The sequence below is a fragment of the Camellia sinensis genome, chromosome 5 (genome assembly GCF_055761805.1).
Source record: "Camellia sinensis isolate YWXY chromosome 5, ASM5576180v1, whole genome shotgun sequence".
In the NCBI taxonomy this organism is placed as follows: Eukaryota; Viridiplantae; Streptophyta; class Magnoliopsida; order Ericales; family Theaceae; genus Camellia; species Camellia sinensis.
The window spans coordinates 141,585,553-141,602,530 of NC_138965.1; the positions used below are offsets into that span (position 1 = coordinate 141,585,553).

Below are 16,978 nucleotides of genomic sequence, written 5' to 3' on the forward strand. Positions count from 1 at the left end.
CGCCTCTTCTATTAATGTGTGCTGCGCACTTTGACGTCATCCACTTGTTGCTGACGTCATCTTTGGCCTATTTGTTATCCACAGGTTCATTTTTTGGCTATTTTTAGGCCAACTTAGCTACTCTCTAGCTATTTTCAACGTTCCAGATTCACTTGGACACTCTGTTTCACCCAGTTCTACTTTGACACTACTGGGCCCTCTTTGCGACTCATACTTTGATCACTTCATTGATCATTCAGATAGTTCTCCTCTCTACGGTGGCTCTTCTAGATCCTCTGTTAGTTGACATGACTCTTCGATTCAATTTGTCTCTGCTGCTGTCGCACCTGACTCTGCTTCTACTCACACTGTTCATGATATTGAAGCTATTATGTAAAAGGTTCTTTCCACTTCTGGTACACCTTCTAATGCTATCTCAGTCACCCCAGTTACCTTTTTATGGTATTTTGATTTGGCTTGTTGCAACCATATGACCTCTGATCCTACATTGTTTTCTTCCACTACATGTCCTTCTAATTTACCTAACATTCATACTGCTGATGGTTCTCAAATGCATGCTAGTCATGTAGGTCATATTTTTACCTCTAATGTCTCTCCCCTTCACACTTATCTGATCCCTAATCTTACTCTTAATCTTATCTCTATTGGTAAACTCTGTGATCTAGCCCAATGTTCTATTTTTTCCAATTGGTTGTGTTGTGCAGGATCCGAAGACGGGACAAACCCTTGGGATAAGTCATAGACATGGACGTCTATACGAGCTCATCCACCTTCGCATTCCTTCATCCAGTCCTTCCAACGTTGAGACTGCTGCTTCTGTTATTATTAGTTCCCCTTTAGCCTTATGGCATTCTCGGTTAGGTCATATGTCTTTTGCTCGTTTACGCTCTCTAGTTTCAAGTGGTTAGTTAGGTGATGTTCCAAATGATAAAGTAGACTGTCTATCTTGTCAACTTGTAAAATAGCCTACATTGTCATTTACTACTAGTACTTCTATGTTTCATGCACCTTTTGATTATACACTCTGATGTTTGGGGGCCTTCACCTAATACCACTATGGGGGAATCTAAATACTTTGTGTTATATTTGTCAATAATTTCACTCGTTTTACCTGGTTATTTCTTATGAAATCTCGCTCTGAGTTACACCAAATACACTATGATTTTTCTCACATGGTCAAAACTCAGTTTTCCTCCATCATCAAAATTTTTCGTGCTAATACTGATCAGGAATTCAAAGAAACTCATTTTTTGAAATTCATTCGTCAAAATGGTACGCTTTCTCATTATTCTTATCCTGGTACCTTCCAACAAAATGGTCGTGCTGAGGGCAAATATCACTATATCCTAGACACTGTTCGTGCTCTTTTAATCTCTTATACTTGTCCTGAATGTTTTTGGGAAGAAGTTGCTCTTACAACAGTCTACACTATCAACCGTGTTCCTTCTCCTACCATCAACAATCAAACCCTATATGAGCGTCCGTATGGCACCACTACAAGAATTTACACATTTGCCGACCAAAAAAAATTTTGTCGCAAAAAAATGACATTTGCCGACCAAAATATTAATTTGTCGCGAATGATCATTATTTTTGGCGACCAAAAATGAGTTAGTCGTAGAAATTGGTATGTTTTTGACGACCAACTACAAATTTGGTCGTGGAAGGTTACATTTTGGCGACCAAAAAAAATTAGTTGCCAAATTAGTACTTTTAGCAACTAATATTTTAGTGGCCATTGATTGAGATTTGGTAACTAAAAAAGTTTGTCGGCGAAAGTACCTTTTCTGCGACTAATCTAGTCATTTGGTCGCGAAAAGTTTGGGAGGGAAATTTGAAACATGGAGGGGGGAAATGAAATTTTTTTGCGACAAAAAAAAATTTGGTCGCCATTTATAAAACGACGTAGTTTTGTACCCACTCTCTCTAAAAATTTGGTTGCCATTTATAAAATTTGGTCGCCATTTCTAATCCCGTCTCTCCTCTCTGTCTCCAGCTCGCTCTCTGTGTCTCTCTATATGTTGATCCGCCCACTCCCTCTCTTTGTATTCTCTCTCTCAATCGGTGCCTACTCTCTCTAGCTCACCGAAGTCCCTCACCACCACTGCTCACGTCCGTCACGCATCGCCATCACCATCGCCCTCTGTCTAATGGACTTCTCATTTCTGTGGGATCCTCACCCAATCTCACCTCATCGCTGACCAGCGTCGTACGCCACTGCCACCGCCACCGCCGCATCCTCACAGGTTCTCTCTCACTCTCGATCTGTCTGTCTGTCTGTCTCTGTTTCTCGCTCTCTCCCTCTCTAGCCTTTGCCCTCGGTCTCTCTCTCTCTCTATATATATATATATATAATTTGGGGGCTATGGAAGAAGAGAGGATTGAGGTCATAAAGCAAACCTGTGTTGTGATGGATGTAATGTGGATTTATTGATTCGCCATCTAATTTCACCTATATAATCTCAGTCCACTGCTGGCCCTCGGTTTCTGGAACTGAAACTTACGTCAGTATCGAGTATGAAGCTTCATCAACATTTGACTTGCAGAATGTTATGATTTCAGTACCTCTTCCAGCTCTTAGAGAGGCACCAAATGTAAAGCAGAATGATGGTGAATGGAGGTGAATTCTTAATTTATATTGTTATTAAATCTTATGTTCATACAGTTTTAGGTCATTATTGTTTGAGAGCTGAGCAATTATTTGATGGAGTCTTGGATTGTGAGTTATAGTTGAGATCAATTTTAGGAGAAATGGATGTTGGGTCGATTAGAATGGCATGGTAAAAGCTATATCCTCCAAAATATAGTTACATTTTGTAGAAAAGACTATTTTTATTTATTTATTTGGAAGTCGTGATTGTTTTGCATTGATATGCTTTTCACATCATTTGTCTCTGTTTAGCAGTATGAGGGAAGGCAAAATGTGAAAAATATTTTGGGACCACTTACTGTTTTTCTTTTTCTCGTAAAATTTGAAAAATGTATTATACATTTTTGATGTTTCATCTATACCACTTCAAAATGGTTTTAAAATGACCTTTCAGGAAATGGAATTGATGTACCAGCTTATCAAGATCTTGTTATGTAACTTCTTAAAATTATAGCTTGATATTCCCACAATAATTACTGCAAAAACCTCATATAGCTGCTTTGATTACTCCCTTTTTTTATTTCGCTTTCAACAGACTTTTTAGAAGGTACACAGTTTAATGATTTGCTCACCAATAAATGGGTTTTGTTCCACTTCTCTTGTTCAATGGAGTTGGGTTTACAATACCTGTATGTTTTCTTACAGTTATGATTCCAGAAATTCCATTTTACAGTGGTCCATACTTCTCATTGATAACTTAAACCGCAGGTCAGCATATGATGTTGGGAAAAACTACTCACATTACATAATTTCACATTGCATATCGCAAAATTATGAGATGAACAAAACAAACCTTTAATCCCAGGAAAAATAACATGCTGAATAAAATACAGATAAAATATAAAATGGTTAAAGGAAGCAAACCGAAACCTGTGTGATACCACAGTCTCCTTAAAATAGATTCGCCGCCTCACCGTTGGGTGTTGGAGGTACGCCGGCGTTTACTTCCCAGGATACAACGATTTTTACCAGCTACAACAGAAGCACCTTCTGATTAGCTTAGCGAACGGACAACGGCAGCACTCTCTCTCAAGAAAAAAATTATAGGAGAAGTAGACTGACAGTGTATGGATGTCAAGGAAAAATTCTATATCTCTTTTCAAGGAATAAGGCCTCCTTTTATACACCATGGGGAAGAGGGGAGGAGCCTCTAGCCATCAAGGCTGGCAACTAATGCTAGCAAAACTGCCTAATCAATTTTGTAAAACTGATGAGCCTTAAATGTGTGAGTTATATACACATTTATGAGGCAATTTCTTATTCAATCATTTTTCTCCAATAATCCCCCACATGAATAAAAATTGACCGAATACAGCAAACGCTCAACGTTTATCAACAAAGACTCAGAAAGAGAGAGAGCACATAGACTAACCCTGCATCAGAAAAGGTAGCTGTTGGCCTTGAACCTTTCGTAGTGAAAGCCTATCGGATTTACTGGCTGACCAGTGAACGCGATGTCTTGAATTGTTCTGCCGTTTATGTAAACCGAGACAATAGACCTCACACAGGAGTTAGCCCAACCATTGTTCTTGTTCTCACTGGTGTGTTCGGTATGGCCCTGGAACACTAGCCTGGTTCTGTGAGTGTTTTTAAAGAATTCAGCCTTGGCAATTCTTAAAGAAGCGGCCCCACTTCGCACTCACATAGGTGACCTAGATACGGTATTTCATTATACCACATCACTAAGGTCATTAAAAGCATTAGCTTAACCTTCCACCCCCACAGGACATCACTGTATAAAGGAATGGGCAAGAGGATTTACCTCTTCAGTGACTCACCCGTTACATGAAGTTAGGTTGTCCCTTTGAACCTAGATCTTGGGATCTCCAGTCAACTAGCTTGGGTTTTCCGTTCCGATAACCTTTACTAAAGGCCTTAACCCCATTCCTCTTGACGACTTTTCTACTAACTCTCGAGTTAACCCTTTGGTTAGCAGATCCGCAATGTTGTCCTTAGACTTGACATAGTCTAGAGAGACAACTCCATTTGAGAGTAGTTGTTGTATGGAATTATGTCTACGATGGATATGTCTAGACTTTCCATTATACGTATTACTCTGTGCCCGACCAATCGCTGATTGGCTATCGCAATGAATATTGATAGCTGGCACAGGTTTCGGCCAACGTAGAATATCCTCAACAAACTGGCGAAGCCATTCAGCTTCTTCAGTTGCTTTATCTAAAGCAATAAACTCAGATTCCATTGTTGATCTCGAGATACACGTTTGCTTGGCAGATTTCCAAGACACGGCTGTCCCTCCGAGGGTAAACACATAACCACTAGTGGATTTGGAATCTTTTATATCAGATATCCAATTTGCGTCACTATACCCTTCTAGTACCGCTGGGTATCTGATATAATGCAGTCCATAATCCAGGTATAACGGATATACCCCAAAACCCGCATAATGCCCTTCCAATGAGTAGCATTAGGATTACTCGTGTATCTACTCAGCCTACTAACAGCGTAGGCGATATCCGACCTTGTACAACTCATAAGATACATCAAACTCCTAATGACCCGAGAATATTCTAGTTGAGAGACACTCTCACCATTATTCTTGGTCAAATATAGACTTAAGTCTACCGGTGTCCTAAACATACTTGTATCTGACTTTCCAAATTTCTCAAGTATCTTATTAACATGATGAGCTTGAGAAAGTACAATACCACCAGATGTTCTGGTGATCTTAACACCCAGAATGACATCTGCAAGGCCCATATCCTTCATGTCAAACTTAGAGTTTAACAATCTTTTGGTAGCTTTAATCATTTCATCATTGCTACCAACAATGAGTATGTCATCAACGTATAGACACAAAATGACATAACCTTTGTCAGTGTCTTTAACATATACGCACTTATCACACTCATTGATTCGAAACCCATTTGACAACATAGCATTGTCAAACTTCTCATGCCATTGTTTGGGAGCTTGCTTCAAACCATACAATGACTTGACAAGCTTACAGACTTTCTTACTTTTTCCTGGAGTTGAAAACCCCTCGGGTTGCTCTATGTAGATTTCTTCATCTAAATCTCCATTTAAGGAAGCTGTCTTTACATCTATCTAATGTATTTCTAAACCACGTAAAGCTGCTATTGCAATCACCATGCGAATGGATGTAATCCTTGTCACAGGTGAATACGTATCAAAGTAATCCAGGCCTTCTCGCTGTCTATATCCTTTGATAACTAGCCGAGCTTTATATTTGTCAATTGACCCATCCGTTTTCATCTTTCTTCGAAAGATCCACTTACTCCCCAAGGCCTTACTGCCTGGGGGTAGATCAACCAACTCCCAAGTTTGGTTCTGTAAAATGGAGTCAATCTCACTCTTAATTGCTTCTTTCCATAAAGGATTTTCAGGTGAAGTCACAGCTTCATGGAATGTTCGAGGTTCTCCCTCTAACATATAAGTCGAGAAGTCTGGACCAAAAGACTTTGTGGTTCTAGCCCTTTTACTCCTTCTTGGCTCATCTACTTCATCAGCTTGATCATCTACTTGTCAGTTATTTGATCAACTGTTTGATCATCCATGTGATCATCTATGTGATCGTCTTCGTGATCATCTATTTCTTTCATGGAACTCGGAACCCTGTCTTGGGGACGACACGGAAATACATCTTCAAAGAAAGATGCACTTCTAGATTCCATGATAGTATTCTTGTGTATATCTAAAATATCAGACTTGTGCACAAGAAATCTATATGCACTACTATTTTGTGCATAACCAATGAAAATACAGTCCACGGTTTTCGGACCTATCCTAACCCGCTTGGGTGTAGGTACCGCCACTTTTGCAAGACACCCCCACATTCGTATGTATTTATATGAAGGCTTGTGACCTTTCAACAACTCATATGCAGTCTTGTCCACTTTCTTCCGTGGTATTCTATTAAGAATATAATTCGCGGAGAGAATTGCTTCCCCCCATAAGTTCTGTGGCAACCCAGAACTTATCAACATGCATTTATCATCTCTTTCAGCGTCCTGTTCTTCCTCTCAGCAACACCATTTGACTGAGGTGAACAAGGCGCTGTGGTTTGGTGAATAATCCCAAATTGAGCACAAGTCTCGGAAAACAGGGATTCATACTCACCACCACGATCACTTCTCAATGCCTTGATTTTCCGGCTTAATTGATTCTCAACTTCATTCTTAAAAAGAATAAATTTATTAATAACCTCGTCTTTACTTTTAAGCAAATACACATAACAGTATTTAGTGCAATCATCAACAAAAGTGATGAAGTACTTGTTGCCACCACGTGATTATATAACTTTCAAGTCACACACATCACTATGCACTAAACCCAAAGGCTGGGTACTTCTTTCAATAGAATGAAAAGAAGACCTTGTCAATTTTGCTTCTACACAAGTTTCACACTTGTGTTGTGGATTAATCTTGAAAGATGGTATGTGATCTAACTTGATTAATCTACGTAAAGAGTCAAAATTTACATGACCCAATCTACGATGCCATAAATTAGGGGACTCAAGCATATAAGCAGAAGAAGAAGCTTTCTCATTAATCTTAGGGATAAGTGTCATTACATTCAATTTAAACATACCACCTGACATATGTCCCTTCTCCACATAGACCCCGCCCTTGGTCAACACGACCTTGTCTGATTCAAACACCATGCGGAAGCCGTGCTTGCTTAGGAGAGACCCCGAGACAAGGTTCTTACGAATGTCCGGCACAAAAAGGACATCGTTCAAAGTCAGTTCTTTTCCTGAAGTCATCTTCAGGATCACCTTGCCTTTACCCTCAACAACTGAGGTTGCAGAGTTTCCCATAAACAACTTCTCCCCGTTTGAAACCGGTTCGAAAGTTGTGAACATTTTCTTCTCTGCACAAATATGGCGAGTGGCCCCAGTGTCCACCCACCACTCCCTCGGGTTTGATCCCACCATGTTCACTTCTGACACGACGGCTGACAGATACATGTCGTCCACATCGTGTGACAATTCCTCCATTTCAGCCATATGTGCTAGGTTTTTGTGTTGGGGAGGGTTTTTCCTGTAGGGCTTCTTCTTCAGACAATCAACTGCCCGATGCCCGTCACTTCCACAGTTAAAGCATTTGCCATCGAACCTAAAAGTAGGCTCTTTTGGCTTGTAGGCTGGCCTTTTGGAGATTCCTCCTCTAGCTTCCAACTTTGAGCTTTTGCCTGTCGGTGGTTTTTTCCTCGCCCCCGAGGAATCGCCATGCTCAACCATGTTGGCTTTGATAGTGGAGGTACTCCCTCCTTTCTTCCTGTTGTCCTCTTCAATCCGGAGCTTGACAACGAGTTCTTCGACTGTCATCTCCTTTCGTTTGTGCTTCAAGTAGTTCTTGAAGTCTTTCCAGCCGTTAGGCAGCTTCTCAATCAAAGCAGCTGCCTGGAATGACTCACTTAGGACCATCCCTTCTGCATGTATCTCGTGCAGAATCACTTGAAACTCTTGGACTTGACTCAGGACAGTTTTAGAGTCCACCATCTTGAAGTCTAGGAATCAGCTGACGATAAATTTCTTTACCCCAGCATCCTCGGTCTTGTACTTTTTGTCCAAGGCATCCCACAACTCCTTAGCCGATTTCTTGGCATAGAATACGTTGAAAAGCGGATCCGCCAAGCCGTTCAGAATGTAATTCCAGCATAAGAAGTCTGCTTGTTTCCAAGCGTCTAGAGCCATGAGCTTTTGTTTATCTTGCTCATTCTCCTTTACGGCTGGTACATCTTCACTCAGAAACCACGCAAGGCTTAGAGTAGTCAAATAAAACAGCATCTTCTGTTGCCATCTCTTGAAATTCACTCCCATGAACTTCTCCGGGCGCTCGTGATGATTGAGCGGTCCTCCTGGAATAGCCGGAGTAACAACAGGAGGATTGACCACAGAGGTCACAGCAGGGGTTGGCAAGCCAGTCGCCCTGGGGTTCGGATCCCCACTAACATTAGCAGCAGCAGTAGCAGCATCAGAGACAGTTGCCATTTCTGAAAAATTATAGCAGAATTTTCACTATTCTGTATTTTCAGAAATCAAACTTAACACTAGAAAATCCCACAATTGGAAATTTAATTCAAAACTAGTCTCACCACGCAACCTAGAATCGAACATGGTCAGGAAAGTTTCCAGGAAGACTGGAGAGGTCACACCGGTCCCACTTAAAACCCAGTTAACCTTAGACAAAACTTTCAAGAGCATGTTGACTCCTAGTCCATAGGAAACAACTTTAAGAATTAAATTTTCCAAGGGATGAACTAGGTTAAACACACCAAGTTCCAAACTGTACAAGCAATTACAACAAAATCGCTCAAATAATTACAAGCAAATAAAACGTGGTTTACATATTGGTGAATAACCACAAATAAACACTCAAGCAAACAATTGCTTCAAATATTTAGTCCAAATTAATCCTTTTTCCCATTTCCATAGGTATTCCTGCAATAAAGAGTTAGCAGCAAAATACAACAAAACCTCCCTCAGCTTTTCTTTGCTTTTGGGAAAGTAGTGATTGAAGGGGAGGGTACTAGCAAACAAACTAATAAATAACTGTAAGTAAAGATTAAAACCAACCCTTAAGTTACCCATCTAGAATTTAAACTAAAAAAAAAACTGTAAAAAATTAATTACATAATAAACATGTAATTAACTATATAAGTTACAGACCTAAATTAAATATAATTAAACCATATTTTAAATTGGTAAAGGTTACATATGAACTTATGGTACACTAAACATGTAATTAATTGAGGCAAGTTACAAACATTTTATAACTCCTAAATACTTAAATCACATTACTAGGCAAGAATTGCAAATGACATGATTAACATGCAAATAATTCTAGAGAAATTAACATGAATTTAAATATAGGCAAGTTATAAACTTTACAACTCCACACCTAAATTAAAGATTAATAGGTACAAGTTATATGAAAATTTACTACCTAATAAACATGCTAGAAATGTAAATTACACTAAAAATTAAACCCGAATGAACATGTAATTTATATTGTAAACTAGAAGCATATGAACTAGAAGCATGTAAATCTAGAAATACAAGACATGAACCGGTACACCATAAATTAATAAATTAATTAGAAAATACAGTGAATTAACGTTGCATCAATGGAACTCTTCTTCCCTATTGATAATAGTGGCCTATTCCATGCCATGGGAAGACCAAACAGTAGCATACACAAAATGGCAAAATCAAAAGTTTAACCCTGTGTACATGCATCTAATAAACCAATTAACTCGCTAGTACTACCAGTGGCCAATTACATGCAAAATTATTACACACACCTATGAATCTATTAATCTAATTCGTCGAATCTATTTTAAGCTTGTTGGGAAAAACTACTCACATTACATAATTTCACATTGCATCGCAAAATTATGAGATGAACAAAACAAACCTTCAATCCCAGGAAAAATAACATGCTGAATAAAATACAGATAAAATATAAAATGGTTAAAGGAAGCAAACCGAAGCTTGTGTGATACCACAGTCTCCTTAAAATAGATTTGCCGCCTCACCGTTGGGTGCTGGAGGTACGCCGGCGTCTACTTCCCAGGATACGACGGTTTTTACCAGCTACAACAGAAGCACCTTCTGATTAGCTTAGTGAACGGACAACGGCAACACTCTCTCTCAGGAAGAAAATTATAGGAGAAGTAGACTGACAGTGTATGGATGTCAAGGAAAAATTCTATATCTCTTTTCAAGGAATAGGGCCTCCTTTTATACACCATGGGGGAGAGGGGAGGAGCCTCTAGCCATCAAGGCTGGCAACTAATGCTAGCAAAACTGCCCAATCAATTTTGTAAAACTGATGAGCCTTAAATGTGTGAGTTATATACACATTTATGAGGCAATTTCTTATTCAACCATTTTTCTCCAACATATGATGATGTTTCTTTTATTTAAAAACTAAAATTTATTGTGCATTCTACAATTTGTAGTGCTTGTTTGGTTTCTAACTTCATTTCGGAACACTTGGCAGTGGATCTATGGAGTTTGTTGTCCCTCCAGTAGATGCATCAGTCTTTTTCCCGATTTCTGTGCGTTTTACTGCTGCAAGCACATTCAATGAACTAAAGGTTTACTTCTCTTTTTCCATTTACAGTTGATTCATTCAATTTCTCAACCAATAATAATGGTGCTGGTGTTGTACTTAATTTTGGTTGACCTTTATATGCATCTATAATGCCTGCATTTACTTCTCTTTTTCCATTTATAGTTGCTTCGGTCAATTTTCTCAGCCAATAATAATGGTGTTTGTGTTGTACTTAATTTTGGTTGACATTTATATGCATCTATAACGTCTGCAACATAGACTTTTTGTCACGACCCCAAACCGCCCCTAGTAGTTTGGTGCCGTGATGGCCAGTAATCCGAGATTTACCGAAGGCCAACTTTCAAAATTCACACACAACAGAGTATAAATATATGGGGCTCACAAGTACGGAAGCGATACATACAAATCAGATTAGTCCATAAGAGCTGTGCATAAGTCAAATGAAATGGTAACCATCTCCATATGGGTTACAACTTAATTACAAATGAAGCAAAGTACAAATTACATCTTTCATTTTAACAAGGGCTTCACAAGCCGACACAACAAAATGCATGAACTACAGGTCAAGGAACATAGTCTGCCAGATTGCCGACATCCTCGTTGCCGACATAACATACATACAAAACACACATCTTGATCAAAAGGCTTCTCAAGCCGACGTGTACGAAATACGAATATTACAAGTCGAGAAGCATGATTTTCAAGACTGCTGACATAATTACAAGTCAAGCCGGCATGACAAAAATCCAAAACAAGCTCGCGAATCACATCTAGGCATCATCGCCTTCTTGCTCAACACCTACATATATATAGAGAGGGTGAGCTTGGATACTCAGTGAATGGTATAAATAATAAAGGGGTTTGCATGAATAATAGCTGAAGTCCTTTCCAAACAGTACAAGTCAAAACTTTATATAACAAGGGATGGACCTCGTCCATTTAACAAATCTTCAAAGCTTCAAGGGATGCTTACTAGCATCAACATATTACAAATGATAACATTCCGGCAAACACATCTACGCGGTACACTGTCAGTGGCAAAACAAGACAAAGCAAGGGAGATATCTCAAACAAGGGTGCTACAAAAGTTTAGAATCCTCTAACACAAGGGACCTATGTTACAAAGGCCCGTAGCCCTTTAACACGAGAGTACTGCGAAAGTTTAGAGTCCTCTAGCACAAGGGACTTTCAAGACAAGATGTGCTGCGAAAGTTTAGAGTCCTCCAGCACAAGGGACTTTCAAAACAAGATGTGCTGTGAAAGTTTAGAGTCCTCCAGCACAAGGGACTTTCAAAACGAGATGTGCTGCGAAAGTTTAGAGTCCTCCAGCACAAGGGACTTTCCGAGAAGATCATCAAAACAAGATAATGTTTGACATACAAAATAGGGACAATTATTCATGCTTAACAAATACTTTCAAAACAAAGCAAAGCAAAGTTTTTATCAAAATATATAACATAGCTTTATTAAAAATACCACTCACATAGTTCTTTAAACGTCAGGGTCAAGGCAAGTCCCAATCCTACAAACACATGGCAAAGTCTATTGAATGCACTACTCAAAACAAGTCTAGCATGCATACAAATGACCTCGGCATTCTTCACAAATTAAGTCAAATCAAATCAAAACACCGTTTCTTATTTTTGGAAACATGCTGGGCAACCACCAGGTCTAGGCCGAGGTCCCACACCTCCTTGTTGAGGTGTGGCCCCGACGGCCACATTCAAAAGCGAAGTCGGGAAAATCTGGGTTTCCCTCTTGAAAAACATGAAGAACATGAACATGAGGAAGATGAATGCAAAGGTCAAAACTTGCTATTACGAAAGTTGAGATTTCATGCTATGAATTCAAAAACATGGACCTGGGTACCCATACTCAAGGATCTTATCAAAACAAACACAAAAACATGAGCCTTAATGCAACTCTCGGATCAAACGAGGCTTTTCTTCAAGAATACATGAAAACCATTTTCTCTTTCTAAAACCATCTTTAAATCAATGCATGACGTGCCGAACAGGTTTGATCGTGTAATGCAGCTAGATGATCTATAAGAACAACAAGAGTAGGTTAAGATTATAACCTCAAAACTCGAATCTAACGGTTCAAGCTCCAACGATCAAGCTTGGTAGTTCACTCTCTCTTGCTTAAACTTCTCCTTCTTCTTCCTAGAGTTTCTCTCTCTAAAAGGCAAGATTTGATACAAAATGATATGTTTCTCCTGACAGTCACTGACTTAACCCTCTGTTGGGACACGTGGCACTGGCTGGTTGGCTCTACTCGAAAAGGTGACTGACTGATTGGACAAGACCATGGCAAAGTGTATTCAACAAGCTAAACAGCAAGAGCACTCGGCAAATAATGACATCGGCTAACAACAAGACTCCGGCACACAAGTGGCAAGGACATCGGCTTGGAAGGACAACACTTGACTAAGCTGTGCCACACCTTGGCCTAGATGTGCTATACCTCGGCCTAGGTCATACCGTTCCAGGAACAAAATCGCTAGTGCAAGGGTCGAGGATCTAGAACGCCTAGATATTAACATCTCGGCCTAGATGATGCACATCTCGGCCTAGGCGACGCGCGCCTCGGCCTAAATGGTGACATCTCGGCCAATATGCCAGGGTGGAGATGGAGGTCAACCGAAGGGATTCCACGACAATTCTAAGTGGAAAAGGTTTCGAAGGTGTCTAGGCTTAAGATGACCTCGGCAACACACCAGGCAAGAACAAAGCATGCAAGCAACATTCGAGCAAAACAAGACAAGATTTGCAAATGCATATACCAAAACAAGATCATTCATAAATGTATGCAAGTATGACTAAGTTGAAATAAGGGTTGTTACACTTTTCATAAGAATTAAATGCACCTTTCTTGAATGGTGAACTTGTATTAGAGTAGATCAGAAGGTAGCTGCAAAGTTGCACTAATTTAAAGTGAAGAACTCTTTAAATGTTTATTCTGATTTATGATTTCAATTGATGAGTTTCATTTTGCATGAAACTGGTTCAAATTTCCAACTCATCCGGAAATGGTAGTCAGCAGAAATTGGAGAAATCGTCTTGTTTGCCATTATATGACAGATCTACAACATGCCTGGAATAGGGATTATGCGATTGTTTTGCTTTTGATAGATCTTGAAACCTTTCTGATATAGGGTATGTACGTGCTCAATAATGTGGCATCTGGGAATGAATTCCACAAGGAAGCAGTCATGGACCAACTTTTCCCACAAATAGGTGACAACATCCAATCAATTATGATCAAGCTTTTGCGGAGTAATGATAGCAGGTTACACACAGCTTGTGTCTGGACTGTCGTAAATCTCACCTTTCCAAGTAGTTCCGGTGCACACAGTCGGGTTGCAAAATTACAGAATGCCTACATAACTTCTCAATTAAAGGATATGGTCAATGATCCTTGCCTCGATGTAAAAGTGGTGATTTTTACTTATCTTATTTCAAACAGTTTTTTACTTCTTCAACTCATTAGCTGAAATTATATGATTCTTTCCAATTAATGTACATACGGTCATTTGGTTAGATAGTATAATTGTGAAACTACGAAAATGAGCTTCATAAAGAATTATACTAGACTGTTATTAGAAGGTCCTTTATCTCAACTGTCCTCATGTCCCATACATATCATCTCTCTATAATACAATAGGTCTTATAGATCTAAACAGGATTTTTTATATTTTTTGAAAAGAAAGATTAGATTAAAAGCATTCATTTCTCTTCATTCACCTAGTAAGATTAGATTTCTCTGACATGTTATGTGATGAAAATTGATTGTTATATTGCATAATTTGGTGTGTGTCTAATCTTAAGCAGGTCAGACACTGTTTGAGGTAAGTCTGGCTTTGCTGAAAGTGCAGGCTGGTTGCTGGTGTGTTGAAAGGGTCTGAGAGCTGTTGGTGCTTTGTTTACTGGTTGTGTTGAGTGTACTTATGCTCTCCTTTTGTTTGTTGGTAGTTGTTGTTTGTAGATTTTTCTAGTTTTGGTTGTGCTATTTGGTTGGTGACTCTCCAACCTTGGCCGTGTGCTAGCAAATGATTGGGCTCGTATGGCGGTGCCAACCTAGTCGGGATTGCTATATCGAGCTGTGATGCCTCGATAAAGATTATTTTTAGTTGTTATAATCATCATCAGTTGTTATAATCAATAAAGATTCTTTTACTGATCCAAAAAAGAAGAAAAAGAAATCATTTATTTTTGTGACTCTTTGGAGGTGGAATGCCCTGCTTTGATCTCAATACTCGCAACACTTGCTCACTAGATCTGTTTGTGTATCTACATGTGTATTGATGTATTTGGGCTTCTTTCTCTTTGGTTCTCTTTGTTGGTAATTTAGTTGACGGACAAATGTTTTCCAGGTCAATCTGAGAACCCTAAAGTAAATGCAGAAAGGTCAAATGCTCAGCTTGACACAGGAGTTGGTATGGGGAAATTAGACGATGAACATGAGGTGGTTTTTGGCCTTTCTTTCCTACAACAGGTACTGCCATTTTGCTTTTTCTTCCACGAGTTTATTAGATTGATAAAATTTGAATTTTAACATATTAATTCTTTGCTGTTGTGCCTAATTTAGGAATCCTAGTCTCTTGGTTGCTAGGTTTCTTTTTTTTTTTTTAAATAAAGTTTTCTTTTCTTTTCTTTTATTTTTCTTTGTTAATTTAGTAATACTTTTTCTATTATTACTGATATTGCTGGTATTTCCTGGGTTATTTTTTTTCTTGCATGTTAACACATTTGTGATGATATCAAGGTACTAGTATATCTCTGATCCTTTTGGCCTTTATTCTTTTATATTGTATATAAAGAATATTTTGGAAAGGGTTAAACAATCTAAGGTTGTTTGCTTGGCTTGAGGATGATTTGATTAAGTAGCAGGAAACTCCTAGGGTGACGTTTCTTACTCAGAAACTCAATTTAACGGTGCTAAGTAAAAGAGAAACCTACTCCCGTAGAGGAATAAACTCAGCCCAACTGTGATAGAACTGTCAAACATACAGATCTCAAAGAAACAAAAGAATAGTTGGTAATTTAGTGTGTAGTTCAAAATTTGATCTCTAGCATTTTTGTATATTTATACTTAATTCTTGTTGGAGTATATTTGAATAAATATAGTTTTGTGCAACTAATATTTGATCTGTCTTCCACTTTCATGAGCACACATATCCTATATCTAATAGGCACAGTATATTGACTTCACTTGACAAAAAGCTTCAAATTTCAACGCCCTTGCAGGAAACTATTCCTTCGTTGGAAACAAATTCAAATGAGAGTCATATTGATCAGCTTGGAAGTGGTGGAGAATGCTCAAGCCCTTTAGATGGACCAATCAAAAGTGGATCATCAATTTCTGCTATCTGTACTAGTTCAAAGCCTGATTTTTCAAAGTTAAAAGGTGAAATATGCTTGGACAACCTATCAGTTAGGGAACTTCATGAAACCTTTAAAGCAACATTTGGACGGGAAACTTCTGTCAAGGACAAACAGTGGCTGAGGAGGAGGATTGCCATGGGATTGGTCAACTCTTGTGATGTTCCAACTACAACTTTTGTGATTAAAGATAACAAAGTGGTGAAAAAAGGTAAAGAAGAAAGCTTTAAGAGTGTAGATCATACCCCTGCTAAGGTTCTATCAGTTGGAGTGAATGAAAACTGTGGAGGTTCACCAATTGGATGCAATAACCAAATAGAAAATCCTCAAAATGTTTGTGGCAAGATATTGACAGATTCTAGTTTAGAATATGATTGTAGTGTTGAAGATTTGAACACTGAACAGAGAGCAGCAAAAAGAGTTCGGAATGGAAGAAGCAAGCGAATGTGCGAAGCCATCTAAGGGTAGCTTTCATGCTACTGCTGCATGAATGTATATATTGGGAATGTAAAGTTTAGTATGTAGCTTTTACCTTGTTATCTTGCAGACAGTCTTGCTATTTTTTTGGTGGGGAAGGTTAAGTTGATTCTGTGACTTCTCTGTGTCTGTCTCTCTTTGTACTTGACACGATTGTAAAGAAATAAAGTTGTCTTGTAATGTTTATGATTGATGGGGAAATGTTCCGATCTTTTGCATTCCATGGCAACTGAGAGTGTGAAATGTTGTACTTTTGTCCCAAATCCCCAATAGCTTTTGCTAATCAAAGCCCCAAAACTAGTAAGGGCACTCGTGCCCCAGTAAGTTATACTTTTGCCGACTAAATAAAGTAGTCGGTGTATCACCAAGCACATTTGGCGACTAAATAATTAGTCGTTAAA

The 16,978-nt window shown here is 38.9% G+C and overlaps 1 protein-coding gene across 4 annotated transcripts; it reads left to right on the forward strand.

The window, feature by feature from the left end:
- Positions 1-1,851: 1,851 nt before the first annotated feature.
- On the forward strand, positions 1,852-16,778 carry LOC114310164 (uncharacterized). 4 transcript variants are annotated; one of them, XR_014330217.1, is made up of 6 exons: positions 1,852-2,620; positions 3,296-3,358; positions 10,642-10,738; positions 13,874-14,155; positions 15,092-15,183; positions 15,966-16,778. XR_014330217.1 is itself a non-coding variant. In XM_082869906.1 (4 exons), exons 1-4 carry the CDS (start codon positions 2,553-2,555, stop codon positions 16,560-16,562), a joined length of 825 nt encoding a protein of 274 aa, XP_082726032.1. In that variant the 5' UTR covers positions 1,979-2,552; the 3' UTR covers positions 16,563-16,778. The 4 variants fall into 4 exon arrangements, 2 of the variants coding, with proteins under 2 accessions (XP_082726032.1, XP_082726033.1); XR_014330216.1 differs by having other exon boundaries at positions 1,854-2,620; positions 15,092-15,213; XM_082869906.1 differs by lacking the exons at positions 13,874-14,155; positions 15,092-15,183 and having other exon boundaries at positions 1,979-2,620.
- Positions 16,779-16,978: the final 200 nt, after the last annotated feature.